Source organism: Vulpes vulpes, chromosome X (assembly GCF_048418805.1).
Source record: "Vulpes vulpes isolate BD-2025 chromosome X, VulVul3, whole genome shotgun sequence".
NCBI lineage: Eukaryota > Metazoa > Chordata > Mammalia > Carnivora > Canidae > Vulpes > Vulpes vulpes.
Window position 1 is genome coordinate 55604663 of NC_132796.1, and position 22744 is coordinate 55627406.

General features: G+C 41.5%; 1 protein-coding gene across 2 annotated transcripts; it reads left to right on the forward strand.

Moving 5' to 3' along the window:
- Nucleotides 1-14668: 14668 nt before the first annotated feature.
- Nucleotides 14669-22433, forward strand: PBDC1 (polysaccharide biosynthesis domain containing 1). 2 transcript variants are annotated; one of them, XM_025985010.2, is made up of 6 exons: nucleotides 14669-14961; nucleotides 15053-15118; nucleotides 16342-16401; nucleotides 16888-17028; nucleotides 18007-18118; nucleotides 18434-22433. In XM_025985010.2, exons 1-6 carry the CDS (start codon nucleotides 14932-14934, stop codon nucleotides 18685-18687), a joined length of 663 nt encoding a protein of 220 aa, XP_025840795.1. In that variant the 5' UTR covers nucleotides 14669-14931; the 3' UTR covers nucleotides 18688-22433. The 2 variants fall into 2 exon arrangements, with proteins under 2 accessions (XP_025840795.1, XP_025840794.1); XM_025985009.2 differs by lacking the exon at nucleotides 15053-15118 and having other exon boundaries at nucleotides 14864-14984.
- The last annotated feature ends 311 nt before the right edge of the window (nucleotides 22434-22744 follow it).

The window sequence follows — 22744 nt, forward strand, 5'->3', positions numbered from 1 at the left end:
GCTCTTTTTACAAAATATGTCCAGAAACTGACCACTTCTCCCCACCTCCACTGCTGGCATCCTGTTACAAGCCACCATCAGTTTTCTTCCCCTAGCTTGTTGAAATCGTTTCCTGACTTCTTTCTCTGCTTCACCCTCCCGCCCGCCACTCCTCTCCAAACTGGCCCACTGATAATCAATCCAGCAGCCAAAATACTGCTATTAAAACATATAATCAGATCGTATAATGCCTCTGCTTAAATCCAGCAGCTTTCGTATCATCCAGGATAAATTAAGAGTCCTTATAATTGCCTACAAGGCCATATGTGATTGGTCCACTAGTTACCTCTCTTATCTCGTAGTACTCTCCTCCTTTCTCATTCCCCTTTGGCCACAGTGACCACAAAGAAAGGGCTTTGGCACCATCTGTTCTTTCAGCCTGGAACATTCTTTCCCCCAAATGTCTGCATGATTACCTCCCTCATCTCTTTTATGTCTTTGATTAAATGTCTGTCCCCTTTCAACGTGACTTGTCCCTAAACATCTAATTTCAAATGCCCCTCCCCACCACACATACAATTCCCATTTACCTTGTCTTATTTTGTTCTTTTCTTGAATGCATTTTGTTCTTTCAACACATTATGTAATTTACTTCCTTATTATGATTGTTTGCTTGTCTCTGCACACTAGAAGACAAGCTCTTCAAAGCCAGGCTGGTGGTGGTGGTTGTTTAGTATGTATGTCTGATTGTTCACTCATTTGTCACAGTAGTGACTGGCATGTAGGAGGTGCTCAATAAATGTTCGTTGAATGAATAAATATGTATTACCAACATCCTCCATGTTCGTTCAACTTTTTTTAATCCAGTGAAGAATGAGAGGGAGATGTTAATGTCCCCCACAAAATTGTTTCCCTCAATTTCCCCTTATGGTTGCACCATGATCGACAAATTCCCAAAGACAAAGAAAAATGTTTCTAACACGTATAATAGGCAGAGGGTAAATAACCCTGAGGAACAAAAACAGACGATAAATAGCACACCAAACAGTGAAACAGACAAGCAAAGAAAACACATCAGGGCACCCACGAATCAATGAACACTGTTCACAAACAATTTGGTAGTGGTGGTGAGGGTAAGGAAACAGACTACTTTGTTCAACTGTGCTCACACAGGAGTGTTGTAAAAAAAAAAAAAGTGCATGAATGTTACTGTTGTATCTGAGAGGTGTTGGGACAGTGTTGGAGAGGAAGTTCACTCATTATACAGTAACCTCCCTTGGATGACTCCTGGGAGAAACCTACCTCAGGGAACAGCATAGTTATTCCTTCTGTGCAGTCATTCAGGTTTGACCTCAGGGATACTGTGACTCCTGTTGGTAATCACCTTTCCCTCTTTTTTTTAATTTTAAGATGTCATTTATTTATTCATGAGAGACAGAGAGGCAGAGACACAGGCAGAGGGAGAAGCAGGCTCCCTGCAGGGAGCCCTATGCAGGACTCAACCCAGGACCCCGGGATCACTGACCTGAGCAAAAGGCAGACGGTCAACCACTGAGCCACCCAGGTGCCCCACCTTTCTCTCTTTCTATTTAGGCAGCTTGAAACCGTAGATCCACATCTCTGGCCAACTGGCAGTAAATGCATAGAACCTTATGACATGTGCTTTGTGTTCATCTGATTAGACTTCCACATTGTAATTTGGCCTTGATTTCCTCACCCAATATATTTATTGAAATTTTGATTTTCTTTTGCATTGATGTATTTTGTAAACTGTGTGATTCCTCAGCTCAAAGCCTGCCGATGGCTTCTGATCACACCCAGAGTAAAAAAAAAAAAAAAAAAAAAAAAAAAAAAAAAAAAAAAGACTCAAATTAATAAAATCATGAATGAGAAAGGAGAGATCACTACCAACACCAAGGAAATACAAACGATTTTAAAACCATATTATGAACAGCTATACGCCAATAAATTAGGCAATCTAGAAGAAATGGACGCATTCCTGGAAAGCCACAAACTACCAAAACTGGAGCAGGAAGAAATAGAAAACCTGAACAGGCCAATAACCAGGGAGGAAATTGAAGCAGTCATCAAAAACCTCCCAAGACACAAGAGTCCAGGGGAGATGGCTTCCCAGGGGAATTCTATCAAACGTTTCAAGAAGAAATCATACCTATTCTACTAAAGCTGTTTGGAAAGATAGAAAGAGATGGAGTACTTCCAAATTCGTTCTATGAGGCCAGCATCACCTTAATTCCAAAACCAGACAAAGACCCCACCAAAAAGGAGAATTACAGACCAATATCCCTGATGAACATGGATGCAAAAATTCTCAACAAGATACTAGCCAATAGGATCCAACAACACATTAAGAAAATTATTCACCATGACCAAGTAGGATTTATCCCCGGGACACAAGGCTGGTTCAACACTCGTTGAATCAGTGTGATTCATCATATCAGCAAGAGAAAAACCAAGAACCATATGATCCTCTCATTAGATGCAGAGAAAGCATTTGACAAAAGACAGCATCCATTCCTGATCAAAACTCTTCAGAGTGTAGGGATAGAGGGAACATCCTTCAACATCTTAAAAGCCATCTACGAAAAGCCCACAGCAAATATCATTCTCAATGGGGAAGCACTGGGAGCCTTTCCCCTAAGATCAGGAACAAGACAGGGATGTCCACTCTCACCACTGCTGTTCAACATAGTACTGGAAGCCCTAGCCTCAGCAATCAGACAACAAAAAGACATTAAAGGCATTCAAATTGGCAAAGAAGAAGTCAAACTCTCCCTCTTCACCGATGACATGATACTCTACGTAGAAAACCCAAAAGCCTCCACCCCAAGATTACTAGAACTCATACAGCAATTTGGTAGCGTGGCAGGATACAAAGTCAATGCCCAGAAATCAGTGGCATTTCTATACAATAACAATGAGACTGAAGAAAGAGAAATTAAGGAGTCAATCCCATTTACAATTGCACCCAAAAGCATAAGATACCTAGGAATAAACCTAACCAAAGAGGTAAAGGATCTATACCCTAAAAACTACAGAAGACTTCTGAAAGAAATTGAGGAAGACACAAAGAGATGGAAAAATATTCCATGCTCATGGAGTGGAAGAATTAATATTGTGAAAATGTCAATGTTACCCAGGGCAATTTACACATTTAATGCAATCCCTATCAAAATACCATGGACTTTCTCCAGAGAGTTAGAACACATTATTTTAAGATTTGTGTAGAATCAGAAAATACCCCGAATAGCCAGGGGAATATTAAAAAAGAAAACCATAGCTGGGGGCATCACAATGCCAGATTTCAGCTTGTACTACAAAGCTGTGGTCATCAAGTCAGTGTGGTACTGGCACAAAAACAGACACATACATCAATGGAACAGAATAGAGAATCCAGAAGTGGACCCCGAACTTTATGGTCAACTGATGTTCGACAAAGGAGGAAAGACTATCCATTGGAAGAAAGACAGTCTCTTCAATAAATAGTGCTGGGCAAATTGGACCTCCACATGCAGAAGAATGAAACTAGACCACTCTCTTTCATGATACACAAAGATAAACTCAAAATGGATGAAAGATCTAAATGTGAGACAAGATTCCATCAAAATCCTAGAGGAGAACGCAGGCAACACCCGTTTTGAACTCGGCCACAGTAACTTCTTGCAAGATACATCCACGAAGGCAAAGGAAACAAAAGCAAAAATGAACTATTGGGACTTCATCAAGATAAGAAGCTTTTGCACAGCAAAGGATACCGTCCACAAAACTCAAAGACAACCTACAGAATGGGAGAAGATATTTGCAAATGACCTATCAGATAAAGGGCTAGTTTCCAAGATGTATAAAGAACTTATTAAACTCAACAGCAAAGAAACAAACAATCCAATCATGAAATGGGCAAAAGACATGAACAGAAATCTCACAGAGGAAGACATAGACATGGCCAACATGCACATGAGAAAATGCTCCGCATCACTTGCCATCAGGGAAATACAAATCCAAACCACAATGAGATACCACCTCACACCAGTGAGAATGGGGAAAATTAACCAGGCAGGAAACCACAAATGTTGGAGAGGATGCGGAGAAAAGGGAACCCTCCTGCACTGTTGGTGGGAATGTGAACTGGTGCAGCCACTCTGGAAAACTGTGTGGAGGCTCCTCAAAGAGTTAAAAATAGATCTGCCCTGCGACCCAGCAATTGCACTGCTGGGGATTTACCCCAAAGATACAGATGCAATGAAACGCCGGGACACCTGCACCGCGATGTTTCTAGCAGTAGCCAAACTGTGGAAGGAACCTCTGTGTCCATCGAAAGATGAATGGATAAAGAAGATGTGGTATATGTATACAATGGAATGTTACTCAGCCATTAGAAACGACAAATACCCACCATTTGCTTCAACGTGGATGGAACTGGAGGGTATTATGCTGAGTGAAGTAAGTCAATCGGAGAAGGACAAACATTATATGTTCTCATTCATTTGAAGAATATAAATAATAGTGAAAGGGAATATAAGGGAAGGGAGAAGAAATGTGTGGGAAGTATCAGAAAGGGAGACAGAACATAAAGACTCCTAACTCTGGGAAACGAACTAGGGGTGGTGGAAGGGGAGGAGTGTGGGGGGTGGGAGTGAATGGGTGACGGGCACTGACGGGGGCACTTGACGGGATGAGCACTGGTGTTATTCTGTATGTTGGTAAATTGAGCACCTATAAAAAATAAATTTATTATTAAAAAAAAAAGGAAGCCCAGTTCTTGGCCTGTAAAGACTACCAGATTTAATTTCTGGCTAACTCTCCAGAGCTTCCTCTTCCCTTCACTCACTCTGCCCTACTCAAACTGGAATCAGCTTATACTTTTAATAAAATCTTCTGTTTCTGGGATGATTGAGCCACATGATACATGCTGCAGCCACAGACTTTTTTTTTAAACCCTGCTTTTGATGGCAAGTCCCCATGCAAGTCTGCTTGCCCCTTGTGCATGCCAACATTTGAATAAAGCACATCTGTTGATCATATCCCCAAATGCTATGTATTTTGCTACTCTTTCCACCAATAGCATTGCTGGTGTACCTGTCTGGTCAGTACTAAATTCTTGCCCTACAGCTCACCCTCTGAGAAGAAATAGAGTCACCAGCCACCACTGAGACCATTAGATCCGTGATGACAGCTACCTTCTATCTTAGTGTATACATATTGCCTGCCAGAAAAAGAAGATCTGAGTCCATTTACTGGGGCCTTTCTAGAAAACAACACTCATCACCCTTGTGGTCATTTATCTCTGGCTTTCTCCATCCATGTGAATCCACCAAACTTCCAAGGCTCCCTCCTCCAGCTTATCCAGTACGACCGTCCCCTCCCTACTTGGATAATTTCCCACAGCCTGCACTGCTAGCCCAAGATGGGGAAATGGAATACGCAATAGAAGAGAGGCTAGACTTTCAGTGGCAATGTGGTATCGCCAAAGCCTTCTTTACCTAGAAGGATCCTGCCTAGACGACTGATCCCCAGAGCCACGTGGGAAGTGCCCTGGTTAGGTCTAAACATTCTAACGACTGAATCCTTGGAAATCCAGGCCTCTGGAAATCTGTGGTATGGGATTTCATCAATTTGGAGGTGCACAGGAAAGCCAATGGGGCACAAATAGTTTGAGGGTCATGAGTTATTTATTACCCGAAGGTTCAGGGTCAAGGCCCAGGAGGTTTCTCTCTTTTGCTTCCTTCCACCTCAGGGAATGGCCTTAGGCAATGCCTCTGGAGCCAGTTCACTCAGTCTTCTCTGACCGGCACTGCCAGCCCTTCCTTCCAGATCTTGTTCTTGTGTTTAACCCACCATATGGACTTGATATCCTCACCAGGGAAAACTTGGAAATTGGGGAAAGTTACCAGGATGAATTAAAAAAAAAAAAAACCATAATTCCACAACCAATGTATAGTCACTCTTAGTTCTTAATTTACTCCCCATGGGTCTCTTTCCTATGGGAGTAAGATAATATAGCACATAACCACTACCATGAGATCCAGTGGTGTCCCTTGCTGCATCCCAGACATTGCTGTGTCTGGGAGCATGTGTGATGATCTGCAAAAATGATCTTCCTTCCCCCTACCCACTTACCCCCATCCTTCATGGAAAAAGATGCTTAGCCCCAACATTAGTCAGGCAATAAAAAAAAAAATTATCTATTTTTTTAAGTTTTTATTTAAATTCCGGTTAGTGAACATGCAGTGTAATATTAGTTTCGGGTGTCCAGTATTGTGGTTCAACACTTCCATACATCAACACCCAGTGCTCATCACAACAAGTGCGCTCCTTAATCCCCATCGCCTATTTAACCCATACCCCTACCTCACCCCCCACCTTCCTTCTGGTAACCATCAGTTTGTTCTCTAGAGTTAAGAGTCTGTTTCTTGGTTAGGCAATTAAAAAAAAATTAGTCACAGTGAAATACCATTTCTTTTCTATCAGAGGACTATTTGATTTAGGGATGGAAAAGGACTAGGAAATGAAATCCTAAGGAAGAAAGAACCAGGAAGCCCAGCATGGCCCACTAACAGCACTGTGGCTGTATGAGGGAAGTGGTGATATCCCTTACCCAGGTTGGTCCCCTGGCCCAGTTCCTATGGGACTGGATATGAATCCAATGAGGGGCTGAGAGTAAAAACCAGAAGAGCTGTTTCCATAATAAGAGTGATGAAGCAGTGCAAATCACTCAGCACAAGCCAAATGGCTTCCTTTCATGGTGGGTGACCACCATGTGCAACTGGTGGGCCTGTGGTCAGACCAAAGGATGCCCCTGTGCCACCAAGCACCACAGGAGCCACTCTCAGAGAGATCTGATACCTGGGTCCAGAGCCCTGGATTCTTTTGTAGATGCGGCTGAATAAAAACAGGGTTAACACCAGGTCAGCAGAACAGGCTCATCGCCAATCTCATCCCTGCCTTTTTCTCTGGATGCTCCAGAACTCCTAGTGAGCTCTGATGGCCACCAAGGTTATCACCAGGCTTGGGCCTGGATGGACAGGCTCGATGGCATATCCGGACATATGATTCCGTATCTTCACCCGAGAATAGAATACAATGGAATGGAATGGAATGACAGAGGAGATCGGAAATATGGACGTGGGGGAGGCTTCAGAGTGCTGTGAGTAAAGAATTGATCCAAGTCCTAAATGACCAAATTGTTCTGACCATTTAGGAAAACACACACACACACACAACCGAAAGAAAAACTTCCACATTTCTAGCTGAGAAACTTTGGAGATGGGGCTTGGATTATCAAGTGTTAATAACATTAAAAACTGTTTTATGTTTCTATTAAAAATGTTCTGTGATTATGAGAAAGCAGAAAAGGAAAAAAGGAGCAGAGGAGGGACTCCTGGGTGGCTCAGTGGTTGAGTGTCTGCCTTTGGCTCAGGGCGTGATCCCAGAGTCCTGGGATCCGAGTCCTGCATCACGCTCCCCAGAGGGAGCCTGCTTCTCCTTCTGCCTATGTCTCTATCTCTCTCTGCATGTCTCTCATGAATAATTAAATAAAATCTTAAAAAAAAGAGAAGGAGCAGAGGAAGAGGAGTAGAGAGAGGGAGGGAGAGAGAGAAACAGAGACACACACACAGAATAAAGACAAAGTAAGGAAAGAAGGGAAAGACAAATAAGTGACTATGTATAGAGACCGGCCACGGGCTTAGTTCATTTCTCTTCTTGAAACCCAGGGCTGCTGCCACTAAAGCCCAAAGTCCTGATGATAAGTTTCTGGTATTGCGCTTGCTTAGTGAAGCTCTCAGAGCTTCTGCTGAGGAAAATTTATGACCCACTGCAGCAAGACAGAAAACTTGCTGTTTTTTGGGGTCTATGCCCAACCAGTGTGACAGCCCTAGTTCACCCTAGCACCTGGAAGTTGCAGCCGGACCCCCAAGTACCATGGCTAACTTATGCCTATTTCTCCCCTTCATTGCCCCAAGCCTCCCTCTTCCGTAGCAGATGCGGAGCAAAGGAACGTTTGCAGAAAAAAAAAAAAAATTTTCAGAGCCTTGGTCTGAGCTATGTCTGGAAAGTCCATGGCATCCTGAATGATATAGAATATACTGAGCATTTATTAGGCTCCAGGCCTTGTTCTAAGAGCTCATATGTTCACTCATTATATAACTCCATCATTAAAACAACCAAGTGAGGCAAGCGCGACTATAACCTTCACTTTCGAAGTGAGGAAACCAAGGCTCCATGAGCCTTAGAAACCTACCTAAGGTCACACAGATCATAAAATTCAGGTGCCTCTGAATTAAAAGATGACATACTTTACTTTATCCATAAAGGATCATGGCCCTGAGGCTGAAGAGGAGAATAAGGTTGGTAATTTCCAAGGAGGAGGTGATTTTAAATCTGGCCTGATTTCAAATCACTTTGAACTACCCCTGCTGTACCTAGGGAGGCACCTTCTCTCTTAAACATCTACTCACAGACAGACAGACAGACACACACACACACACACACACACACACACACGCCACACAGACACGCCACACTGACTGGCATGGAGCAGTCGGAGGCCCATGTGATCCAGACTCAGCAGTTCACAGAATGATTATTTCCTTACCCTTACTCATGAACAATATTAAATCAATACTCCCAGAATTTTCTTGGAAACTTAAGGCATCAGAAGCTTCCAACTTTAGCCCAGAATGTGTTCACTTCAGTTGTACAGATTCCACCATCCCCCAAGGATAGCTTAGAGCCCCTCTCCATCTTCCCATAACGCCCTGGGTGTATTTTTATCAATCCATTCATGCAACAAATAATCGTGGAACTTCTCTAATATATGTCAGCCACTGTATTTATTCCTTGTAATCTCTGTCATTCAATTACTACTATCTTATTTTTAATGATCAGTCTTAAGGTAACAATACCTCTCCCTAGGATGAGTGCCTTGTCACTATTATATACCTAGGGCTTAGCCACATATGGGCACACCTCTGAGTAGGCTATCAACCAATACTGGAGATCGAATGGAAAATTTCATGAGGTATATACTTACTGCATGTAAAAAATTAGGAACACAAGGAGGAGATAAAATATCAACTAAATGGAATGAAAACCTCACTGTGGGTAAAGAGATAATGCCACATTGAAGGTGGAGTACTAAAAAGGGAGGCTCTTATAATACCTGCAAAGACACATGGGGATCCCTGGGTGGCTCAGTGGTTTAGTGCCTGCCTTCAGCCCAGAGCGTGATGCTGGAGTCCGGGGATCCAGTCCCGCATCAGGCTCCCTGCGTGGAGTTTGCTTCTCCCTCTGCCTGTGTCTCTGCCTCTCTCTCTCTCTCTCTCTCTCTCTCTCTCTCTCTCTCTGTGTGTGTGTCTCATGAATAAATAAATAAAATCTTTAAAAAAAATCTGCAAACACACTTTGCAATATAAACCAGGGTCTGTGCACTCAGATAAGAATATATCTTAGGCAGGATGGCAAAATAACATCCAGCCCTATAATGGGAGCCCCCTCTTTTTAGTCTCAGGTTTGCTTTATGGGTGGGGTGGGGGTGGGGGCCTGCCTATCATACTGTATGTAACACAATCCCCAGGCACACCAGGGACATTAGACATGAGGAGTGAAAGAGCATGAACATGAAAGTCCTTCCTTTTAGGAATGGACACCTTCTACTATGACTCGCTGGACTCTCCTATCTGTCTCTCAAGGTATTAGAAGTTCTGAATTCCCAAAACCTACCCAGGAGAAGTGTTGCTACTCCAGACCTACATACTTCCTAACTATGCATAGGTTTTAAGGGCCAACTTTGCCCACCAGTTGCCCTAGAGATAGCAGATTTTATTGGTGAATTCTGTTGACAGGACCCATCCCATATTCTGCAGGTCCCATTCATTTACAAGACATTGCCACTTTTGTTTTCAGACAAGGGCCATTTCAAGCAAGGAGACAAGAGAACATTTCTCAAATCCACCTCCCCGAAGGGTTGGCGTTGGGTGTATTTAAGGATAATGGGTCAGGATGTCAAGGGGTATGTAGGGTTGAATGGAATATGCTGATTGCACATAGGGACAAAGGGGGGGGGTGTCCTCCTTTCTGAGCATGTGCATTTGGGAATCACGCCCCTTCATGGGACACATGTTGAGAAAATGGTGACATAAACATGATGAATGGGAAAAATCTCGGGTTTGTCGTCACAGAGGTTACTTTCGGTCACTTTGGGCCTCTTCCACACGGCTTCAAGAATTCTTCCCGATTTAGTTCCAGTCTTAGTTAGTCTCATAGGTGGTTGGTCAACCACTGCGAAACAGACTCATAACTCAATCAAGTTAACCAGAGTTTCTTTAGGGTAGAACGATTAAACATTTGTTGATGTGTCGGTTTCACTTTCAATTTGTCAGGGGTTTGTTTTTGTTTTTGTTTTTGTTTCTGGACAAGGGCCCTGAATTGTCTCATGGTCCCTGGTATAGTATTCAGGAATGATGCAGGCCTTCTGACTTTAAGTTGTGCTGCAGGTGGCAGCAGGGAGCAGCATCTCCTTTCTTTCTACAGCTATTGTTGAATCACAAATAAAAGCAAAGTTTTCATACACTGAGCCGCTTTTCTAAATTAGGTTTCACACTACATCAATCTCAGAATAACTCTTCAAGTTGAGTATTTTTCTTTCCATTTAATATTTGAAGAAGAGAACGAGGGAGGGAAGGATACAGGCAGGGGGTGAAGAGGGAGACAGACCCTGTACAAAAACAATAGATGGAAGAATTAAGACTCGATTCAAGGTCTAAGTTTGTCACTAGTTGGCATTATGGATATTAAGTGGTGTTTCTTGAGTTTTCCTTCCTGAGAAGCAAATCTGTGACAAAAGAGCAGTAGCTGGAGTCCATGGCCAGCCTGGCAGCGCTATCTTATCATAGCACCCCTGGGAGCACTAGAGCTACTTTTGATGGTAAGGGGGTGGGATGGAGGTGAGACTGTGGACATGACACAAAGCTGAGAGGGACTTATGGAGACTAGTGAATGGCTATACCTTTCCTTCAGTGAGGGTGATGTCAATGTCATGATGTCAACTCTTCCTGGCCACTGTATCCCAAGACAGAGCAAGATTTTCAGGGACTTGTGAGTCTCTATGTCAAAAGGAATGCAGTGCATTGTGTTACCTCCTGTAACAACTGTGTCAGATGGCCAGGATGGCATCTTAATGTCCTCCTGACCACAAAACAGTCCTGGAATATGATCACCACATTCACACGCAACAGCTTCAGCAAGATGGCACCAACCATCTCTTCTACCTGGCCCCTGTTACATTTTGTAAATCAGGTTTTCAGTTTTCACAGAACACTCTCTCAGATGGTTTCTGACCACAACCCCAGCTTTTTATTTCCCTCTCAACTTTTAGTCACAAGTTTCAAGGCCAATTGAATTTGCTTTCCTGTCCTATAGTCCAATAGCCAAACAGTCCATGAGAACTACACCCCACAATACTATCTGCCTATATAGCTGCTGGATTCATGTTTCATATCTCACTGACCTCATTGCCCCAGGACACTCTACCTCATACCATTTATGGCTTCCAGCCTGTGTGGATGAATTGGACTCTTTCTTACTTCTTTTTTTCTTGAAAAGCACTTTTTATTTATTTATTTATTTATTTATTTATTTATTTATTTATGATTTTATTTATTTGAGAGAGAGAAAGAGAATGCACCTGAGCAGGGGGAGGGGCAGAGGGAGAGAGAGAGAGAAGCAGGCTCCCCGCTGAGGGCAGAGCCTGATGTAGGGCTCAACCCTAGGAACCTGAGATCATGACCTGAGCCAAAGTCAGATGCTTAACAGACTGAGCCACCCAGGTGCCACCAATAATACATTTATTATGCATGTTGCATAGATGCTTGCCAGTGACAGGTACTATGTAATTGTTGGGTTTAGGGTTCGGGATTTATCCACTAAGTCAAGTTTGTTCACATGTTCAAAACTTCTAAATTCTTATTAGGTTGTAGGCTGTTTGAGCAGTCAATTGCTGAGAGACGTGTTAAAATATCCCACCATTTTACTGGATTTGTCCGTTTATGCTTGTAATTCTTTCAATTTTCGGTTTATGTATTTTGAGGCCGTCTTACAGCAAGGTTTCTGGGACAAGTTCCAATCTGGAATAGCATCCTGGGGTCATGGTTGCACTCCCTCCTGACCATAGAACACACCCATAGAACACATCTTGAGTGATTGTGTGGACACAATCACTCAAGATGCCATCTCTAACATCCTATCTTGGCATGAAGCACACTTACTATAAGATGACGCAAGTCAGCTCCGGTAGGTTTTATGAACCACATAATTTACAGGAATATTACAGGAAACACTTTTATTATCCAGATTTTATATTTTCATAGTAGACTAACTTAAATGGTTTCTGACCATAGTCCTATTTTTCCTCTCAACTTTTAATGACCAGTTTCAAGGTCCTTCAAGTTTGTCTCCCCATGTAGTCTGACAGCCACCATGACCATGTGATCCATATTTTTTTAATAAATTAATTTTTATTGGTGTTCAATTTACCAACATACAGAAAAACACCCAGTGCTCATCCCGTCAAGTGCCCCCCTCAGTGCCCGTCACACATTCACCCCCACCCCCAGCCCTCCTCCCCTTCCACCACCCCTAGTTCGTTTCCCAGAGTTAGGAGTCTTTATGTTCTGTCTCCCTTTCTGATATTTCCCACACATTTCTTCTCCCTTCCCTTATATTCCCTTTCACTATTATTTATATTCCCCAAATGAGTGAGAACATACACTGTTTGTCCTTCTCCAATTGACTTATTTCACTCAGCATAATACCCTCCAGTTCCATCCATGGCTTTACCAACTGCAACTAGCGGCACTCACCCAACTGCCTTGCCAATGACAAACATATTTGATAATGGAAGTTGCTTCCCTTACACGTCAGATGCCTTCTTCTACCCCATGGTACCCTAGCTCCAGCAATTACAGCTTTCATTTTCTCCACACCCCTGTTATCCCTGGCCCTACACATACCTCAGCACCTTATTCAGGACGGTGACACCTTTGGATCCATCCATGGCATGTCCATATTACCTGTCTTCGAAGGAAGCTGAAGGTCAACTCAGTGGTGCCCTTCCAGAAAAGAGAAAGAATCATCCCAGGTGAACTTCCATCTCCATGTTTCTTACCCCATACCCAAAGGTCTTTCTTCAATATAGTTCTTAAAGTCCACCAACTCTCCCCTTTTATGTTCCTGGCCCATCCTTCTTTCCCTTATTTTAGTAGCCAGCTACCTTGAGTCCATCTGAAACAATGGGTGTGAGTGCAAAGGCCAATGCTTATTTTGATAGCTCTGCCTGGCCTGGCAATGGGAAAGGCCCTGGATCACAGTTTGATCTGCTGCTGTTTGCGGGTACAGAGCAATTGGCTTTTCCAATGTTGTGAGAACCTCAATTCCTGGTCCGGATGAACCTTGAAGACATTCTACTAAGTGGAATTAGCCAGTCACAAAAAGACAAATACTATATGACTGCCCTTGTATGAGGTATCTAAAGTAGTCAAATTCATAGAAACAGAAAGTAGTATGGTGGTTGCCAGGGGCTGGGGGGAGGGAAAAATGGAAGTTGTTGTTTAATGGGTGCAGCCTTTCAGTTTTGCAAGAAGAACTAGCTCTGTTGCACGGCAGCGTGGATGCACTTAACACTCTTGAACTGTATACTTAGAAATGGTTAAGGGGGTCAACTTTTCTGTTATGTGTATTTCACCACAATTTTAAAAAGTCCCTGGACCTCCTGTCTCTTTCTAGCTTCAACTCTTTAGAAGAACTTCCTATGGTCATTGCCATCTCTTCTTTAACCCCCACTCCCTTCTCAACCTACTGCCATCTGACTTCTGCCCTCACCATTCCACTAAGCCTGCTCTTGCTATGGTTGTCAGTGACCTCTCGATATTTGTGAGCTTAATGTACTCAGCCCAGGGGATTGGACACTATTCACCTTTCTGTCTCTCTCTCTCTTCTGTTTTCATCACTTAGCGTCTTCAGTTTGGTGTATGTGCTTCCAAAATTGCCTTCTTCAAAATTATCTGGCACGGTGTGTTTTAGTGATCTTTGATCTTATTGAAATTTCAGCTTAATCTCGACTTCTCTACTTCAAGATGTTTTTTAGCTTACCATTGCTTTTAGGTTAAAGTTTCAACTTCCTTATATTCAGGATAGTAATCCTAACTTTTCCCTCAAAATCATAAATGACTACACCCCTATTGCAGGTTTTTTTTTTTTTAATTTGCTTCAAGGTCCCATGGTGTTTTGTTCTCCAGGTGCCTTTCCACATGCACTCCCCACTCTCTGGAGTGTCCTTCCCTGCCTGCTTTGCCTGCTTTGTTGGTTACCCTTCATGTTTCAGTTTATGTAACCTCTATTTCTGCTCCTATAGTACATTACGGTATTTAGTGATGAACACTTTATGTGCTATCTCACTGTATGTATTTCTTTCAAAACAGGGACTAAATTCTTCATCCCTCCACTCCACTGCCTTACACCATGCTTGTTTGTGATGGACTCCCTACTTGGGAGTATTGGGGGAGGGGGAGTGCCCGCTTGCACAGATGGAGGGTGTGAATCCGAATCTCTGCTGGTTACTCAGCGCAGTGGGCACGCGAAAGCTTTAACTCAGGTTTTGCGCATGATCACCACCGATATTAATGAGCATTCAACCACCTGTGAAGCCCGGAGTATCCCAATCTATGCCGCCAGTCTGCGCAGCAAGGAATTCCTCTGCGTGCGTGCAAGGCGGATGAGGAGGGGCCAAGGACAAGTGCCCCCAGGCGATGGAGGCTGCGCGCAAGCGCAGCCGGAAAGAGAGCCACTCTTGCCGGCCCTCCTTCCTTTTCCAACAGGCTGCATACACTGCGCGCAAATAGTCATTTCCGGGAAACTGGTGCTGGCTTTGTGGGGCTCAACATGGATACGACTAGGGGAACTGCTGAGCCGGTGAGACGCTGCTTTGGGGTCGGGTGAGTGGGGAAGTCAAGTCGGGTCGAGCTTTGAACTCCCTCTCTCCCCTTTCTTTCCCCCTTCGCAGGTTCCCGGGGAACTGGTGTCTGTGGCACATGCTCTTTCTCTCCCAGCCGAGTCTTATGGCAATGATGTGAGTATGACTCACCCCCAGCTCCCGCACACCCAGCTAGCCTGGCGTGTCTGCAGGGTCTGCCACGAAATCGTAACCCGCTGATAGCTGTGAACCCTCATCATGCCCTCCAGAAACCGTGCTTTTTCATGCATTCTAACCTTTTTGGTCCACAAACCCAGAAAAAATGCAGGTGGAAGTAGTTCCCCTACTTTTCTCGCTAGAACCACCTGAAGCTTTTTTTATCTTCCAATGTCCAGGTCCCAAAATATACCAATGAAATAAAAATATCTGGGGGGGGGGGCAGTGAATGTCAGAAATTAGTATTTTTTAAAGATTCCCGAGTAATTGCATTATGCAGTAAAGTGACACTGAATTATGGTATGTCTTGCTTAGATCCTTAAGAAGAAAGCATATAATATTTTTGAGACAAGACACAGGGACATGAGAATAGTAACACTCAAATAAAAATGTGATTGATGTATGTTACATTAGGGTATAAGATCTAAAGTTTAGCCAAAAAAGAAACCTCTAAGAGCTGAGAAAGTAGAGGAAGATTTCACTGAGAAAGTGAATCTCTAACTGGATCCTCAATCCAGTCTCTAATTGGACAAATGACATGGTATAAGGGACGGAGATAAAAATGCAAATGGCTTTGCTGAGGTCAATGAAAATACATCATCTAGCTGGAGTGGGAGATTGAAGTGGAACAGGTGGTGGGTACTTGATAAGGCTTACTTATAACCTATCCTGCTTCACAATACTGATTTAATTTTAAGTGTAATGGATTGGGAATTGGCTATTTGATAAACACAAATGATGATTATATTACAGTATTGAAAGTGACGGGTGTTTCACTTCCATTATCTTACTTTGTTCTTCAAACAACTCAGTGATAATATGTGAATATACTGTATCAGTTTTACAATGGTTTAATTCATTCCTCAGAAGGCAGTCTATCTACTGCTTTATATAGTCTCCCACACTTTCACTAGCTGCTGGAAAAAGAGCCAGTGGCTTACGCCATTGATTAGACTGTGCAGGCAGCTTCTTTTGGTAGGCAGTTTCCTTCATAAGGACAAAAGTTTTATATTTTCCAAATCCATTAGAGCAGTTTTTATCCATTGACAGTAACACCAAGTTTGGCAGTGTTGACATTAACTAGACATCCACAGACATCCTTAATTTGTTCTCTAGTAGCAGAATTGGGAGATTCTAACCTGGTATTCCTTACTCTTTTGCAGCCTGATATCGAGATGGCTTGGGCCATGAAAGCAATGCAGCATGCTGAAGTCTACTACAAGGTGAGTTGTCTGTCTTCCTTATTAAGGAGAATGAAACATGTAATTGTAGCGTGTGGTTCTTCACCAATCACTATTCTCAGCAAGTTAAACATATACATTTTGGAGATTTTACCCAAAGAGAATAAGGGGGAGGTGGAAGTGAATTTTGTTTTGACAATGGGGAGTTGTACTTCTTTGCCTGGTGTTCTGATGCTAACCAGTAAAATGATTCGTAGCCCATAGTGGGCAACTAGTAAATGTTTGACAACTGAATGAACAATTCACAGAGGGCAATAACCAGCCAGTACTTGGACTACAAGGGTGTGAATTGGTAGCAAGGACTGTAGTATATTATGGCCCTTGAAAACTATGTCATAATTTCACTTGGAACCCTAATCTGTCTGTACTTCCTAATAATTCTTCTGCCCTTAGAACCATAAAGATTATCTGGGGAAGGGGGGATAGAAGTGTGGTAAATTAGAGACTATGTTATCTTATGTCTGGCAGCTGATTTCATCAGTTGACCCACAGTTCCTGAAACTCACCAAAGTGGATGACCAAATCTATTCTGAGTTTCGGAAAAATTTCGAGAAACTCAGGATAGATGTGTTGGATACAGAAGAGCTCAAATCAGAGTCCGCTAAAGAGGTAAGAATTTTCTCAAATATTGCCTAACATCTGACCAACAGTTATTTATTGTAAATATATTTTTATACATTTAAAATTTTTTCAGTACTAATTTTTAATGAAATATGTAAAGAACCAGCCTTTTATGTAATTATAAGCAACTAATAAGTACATTATGAAATGAAATAAATGTTTTTCTGATTTATAAGTTTTTTATGTTCATTGGATCTATTTTTTCTTCTTTTTTTTTGACTTGGACATTGCATCCTTTCCTATCCAGCCCTTTCAGGGGAAGAGGAACAAATTTACTTCTGTCAGTAGTTTAGCCAGAAAACTTGGAAGGATAATTAGTAAATAGGGTACGGAGAGGTGATTAAATTCTCTGGATTTAAGTTCACATTATCATGGGCCTTGGATAATTGGAAATCTTATGTTTCCCATTGCTGACCTGATTATCATACTTTTACAGTGTGCTACAATTCTTACAGTGGAGAAAGTATTTCCCTGAGAGTAGGTCCTTGGTTTATGAAAAATGTAAACTTTTAACACTGTTACTGTTAACCGTTAACTCTGTTACTGATCTTTGGAAAATTATCTCTAGTGAATGGATTTCTTTCTTAAATTTTAACTTTGTATCTTTGTGCCAGATTCCTGCTGCCTTTGTCTCCTTTGTGCTTCAGTGGAGATGAATAACTATTTTTGACTGAGTTAACCAATAACTTAAAAACAAAACAGAATATATTTAAGAAATCATATTTTAATTCTGTAGTCAAGGATTTAAATATTTTGTCAAGTTAAAATATTGTTCATGTTGGGAAGTATAAAGACAATAAATAACATAGACACTCAATGCTAGTGAAAGTAGAAATCAACTCAGTCCTAGTCTCTTTCACCATACTCTTTCACTTCCTCCTTACTGAGGAAGTGGAGTTCCTTCTCCTGGCATGACTTTACCAGCCTCCTGCATTTATCAGCTAAGGCATCTTTTTGCCTTTATAGAAGTGGAGACCATTCTGCCTGAAGTTTGACGGGATTGTAGAAGACTTCAACTATGGTACTTTGCTGCGACTGGATTGTTCTCAGGGCTACACTGAGGAAAACACCATCTTTGGTGAGATTCTTGCCTCTGGAATTGTTTCTGTATAAGGAGAGTGAGGGATCTGGTTTTACTGATGAATTAGTGACGTGAATAATTTGGGAATCATTTGTTATATATTTAAAGGTCATGTTACTGTTTGTTGAATAACTGTGAGATAAGATGGTTAAGTATTTTCAGCCTCATTTAACAAGATTAGAATTCCATATCTCTGAAGTTTATGACTGTACTGGAATGCTTTGATGTTAGTTCAGCTTTGTCAATAGATTTCCAGTGGGTTTAGAGAAGTAACTGTGACTAAGACAATAATCAATTCTATTCACCTTTCAGCCCCCAGGATACAATTTCTTGCTATTGAAATTGCTCGGAACCGGGAAGGCTATAACAAAGCAGTTTACACCAGTGTTCATGACAAAGAAGAAGAGAAAGAAGGCAACCATGGAAGAGGGAAGGGAGCTGACAGTGCACAGGCAGAAGAGAAAGGAGCCAACAGAGAAAGAGAAAAAGCAAAAACCAACAAAGGAGAAGAAAAAGAGAAAGAAGCCAACAAAGAAATCCGCAAGAGTAGTGAAATAGCTATATAAAGTAGACAGGGAATAGCCCTCTGGAAACTATGACTCAGCTAAGTCTACAGATACCATGATGCCACTTGCACAGACCCCTGTGGTTACATGTATGTCCAGGGCACCTGGGTGGCTCAGTGGTTGAGTGTCTGCCTTTGGCTCAGGGCGTGATCCCAAGGTTCTAGGATCGAGTCCCGCATTGGGCTCCCTGCAGGGAGCCTGCTTCTCCCTCAGTCTATGTCTCTGTCTCTGTCTCTGTCTCTGTCTCTCTCTCTCTCTCTCTCTCTGTGTGTCTCTCATGAATAAATAAATAGAATATTTAAAAAAATAAATGTATGTCCTTGTGCAATTGAAAGACCTATAGCCTAATAATCGAGAGCTACTCTGCTTGTTCTCTTGTATGAATAAGCTTAAAGACTATTAGTAGGGTTTTAGTTGAGTGTTTTTTTGTTCTCACCACTGGTCAAGTAAGAAAATTTTATAAATAAATTTCTTTGGGTTCTTATGACTATATAACTGACTTTTTTTAAAAGATTTATTTATTCATTCAGAGAGAGCGAGAGAGAGGCAGAGACACAGGCAGAGGAAGGAGCAGGCTCCATGCAGGAAGCCCGATGTGGGACTCGATCCCAGGTCTCCAGGATCACACCCCGGGCTGCAGGCGGCGCTAAACCGCTGCACCACCAGGGCTACCCATCTATAATTGACTTTTAAAAGACATTTCAAAGTATGTGACACTTCAGATTTTTTTCAGGCATATGATCTCTTTGTCATGTCTTATATAAAATGATTTATATCTCTTTTTAAATGCTTATGATTGTTTCCTATAGTGAATTTTCCTCAAACCTGTTGTAAGTTGTATATGGTTTTGGGATTAGAAGTTCCTATGTAAGAATTGACTCCTGCTATTTGAGTAAGTATAGTTTTCTGATTTTCTTTGATATATCTGGCAAAATATTTGATGAATACTCTATGGAGATAAAGCTGGGGTCTGAACCTGTCAGAGTAGTGAATGTAGCCCAATTCACATTAGAAGAGCAGGAAATGACCTCCTTAGTACCTGCTTCTCTTCTGGTATACAAATTGTTAACCTGAAAGCTAGCAGAAATTAATAATTAAATATAAAGCCTGGTAGAGTGACATTCCTTTCATAAAACTATGGAAAATAGGATACATTCACATAGTAACATAAAATGAACATTTTTAAATGATATTTTGTCAGACTCCCAACAATAGACTAGTTGGTTTTCTATAGATGGAGGGGTTTCTTTTCATCTCATGACTTTTAGGAGTGCATGTTTCAGTTATCTTTACATATGTATAAAGGTTTGTGCATGGCCCTGTAGATGTGCTGACCTTGATTGCTAAAACTATTTAGAAGAAGCCACAGTGTGCATACATTAAATACAGTCTTAAAACATTAAATAGTCTTAATGCATACATTATAGTGCATACATTAAATAGTGCATACATTAAATAGTCTTAAAACTCTAATCACATCACGATCATTCAAGAAAGGATCTTTCAGAGCACAGAAGGGGGAGAAGTGAGGCTTTTTTCCCCAGGGGACATAGAAGAAAAATAAAAGTTAAACTTAATTAATGAATTATTTTCTAGGCAAGAGCTGAACTAGACATACAGCTAGCAGCAACAATTGTGCAGAAAGCAAATAGGTTTCTCTATGGATTCTTTTCAGCCAATTCTTAAAAGTATTTAAAACATTTGTTAGACTTTTCATCTTATAAAAAAATGCTTTTAAATGGGTAGCAGAGTGTTACTTTATACTAGACAGACTTTAAAGTCAAGAACTACTTTGCTTTATTGACTTTCTCCAGCTTTTACATTCTTAAATATCCATGAACATGTGTCCATACATGTTGCCTGAGGACCTGGGGAAGAATAAAGATTATATATACAGTTCTGCCTATGGTGGCCTTTTCCAGGTTATTAACCAGCAAGAAAACTGTCTTAATTACTTCCTTCTGATTTTATGGAGAAAAGAAATAAATCATTGAAAAGCCTACTTTAAAGCAAGAAGCATCTCTGTCCAAGAACAAGGAAATACAAACTGGGAAAAGGGAGGGAAATAAGAACATGGAACACTTCAGCAGCACTGTAAGGACAGGAATCCAATACAGCATCCAAGGTCAAAGGGGAGAATGGGCAGAATTCTTAAGATGGCCTCAAGATTTTCACCCCTTGCATACATGCTCTGTATAATTCCCTCCTGTTGGTGTGAGCAAGCCTTGTGAATACGAGGGGATTTCACTCCTGCATTTATGTTACTAACCATTTAATTTTGAATTAATCAAAAGGGAGATTATCCTAGGTGTGTCTGGCCTAATCACATGAGTCCTTAATTGAGACAAGCAGCGGAAGATACTCACCTATTGGTCTTAAGCAAAAAGCTGTGTTGTGAGACAAGGGGGCCATGTGGCAAGGACCTGAAGGTAGCCTCAGGGAGCTGAGAAGGCTCCTGGATTGACAGCCAGCAAGAAAATGAGAATTTCACTCCACAGTTGGAAGGAACTAAATTATACCAACAACCAGCGAACTTGGAAGAGGACCTCAGTTCTCAGATAAGCTTGCAGTACTGGCTGATACCATGATTTTGGTCCTGTGAGACCCTGAGCAGAGGACGCAGTTAAGCTGTATCTGGATTCCTGACCCACAGGATTGTGAGATAGTAATTGTGTTAAGCTACTAATTGTATGGTAATTTGTTATGGAGCGGTAGAATACTGCTGCAGACGTTGGTACTGGAAGTGGAGTGCTGCTGTATCAAGTGCTTAAAATGTGGGGGTGTTTTTGGAATTAGGCAGTGGGTGAAGATTGGAAGAATTTTGAGGAGTATGGTAGGGAAAGCCTAAATTTTGCTTTAAACAGTCTGTCAGTAGTAATATGGACTTTAAAGATGCTGTAGGCAAAGGCTCTGAAAGAGGTAAGGAACATGTTGGAAACTAGAAGAAAGGGAATCCTTTTAGTAGGTGATAGCATTGTGGCTAGAGTCCTGGAAGTTTGGGCTTTGAAACTTGCTTTGAATTATTTGGGAGATGTTATCAAGCCAGGCTTGATATGGTATGTAAACATCTATGATTTATTCAGAATGTGATACCATTCCAGTTATTTATCTCCATGACATCTTTTGGAGTCAGGGAAAGGGCAGAGACTAATTTTGACATTTACACAAGGGAAAATTACAATCATTTAAAAAATTTAGACCACTAAATTTCTGGTAATTTGTTGCAGCAGCAATAGGAGACTAATAAAGAAGCCCTGCTTCAAAAATAGAGACATTCACTGCACTGTCATTTATTTTGAAACTATAGTTTATTTTTAAAATTATTTTATTTATTCATGAGAGAAACAGAGACAGGCAGAGACATAGGCAGAGGGAGAAGCAGGCTCCCTGTGGGGAACCTGATGCAGGACTCAATCCCAGGACTCTGGGATCATACCCTGAGCTGAAAGCAGACGCTCAACCACCGAGCCACCCAGGTGTCCCTGAAACTATAGTTTTAAACAAAAATGTTGTTCCAGATGATTGGAGACATGAACTGCACCCAAAGCAAGTTTCAATGATTCTAAACCATTTTGAACATACTCTTCAAAGGAATTCCTGTAGCTGAGTCTGTGTGCATTAGTTGCCATTAATATAATTGGGAGTTATCTGAATTTACTTATAAGTAACAATACAATGCTTAGTAGTAATGAGTATGTGCTAATTGAAGCTTACATATATATTAATAAAACTCAACAGTAACTTCATCATGTGTTTAGACCTTAGACAAAATATTTTTCTGGAGAGCTGTATTTTATCACTAACATTTTTTAAAATCGCCAGATCATGGTGATAATTCAAACAGACCAGTATTTTGTTGGTTTTATTGATGTTTTTAAATTTTCTACAGATAATACAACTTCTTTTGCTTGCACACAATGCGGATGATTCTCACTATCTCACATTGGTACACCACAATTATACATATTCTTATTCAGATAAATAATCAATATCTTAAGAATTCAAAATTAAGGAATGTATGTATGTTATGTGAACAGCCATTTTCCCATGCCTACAT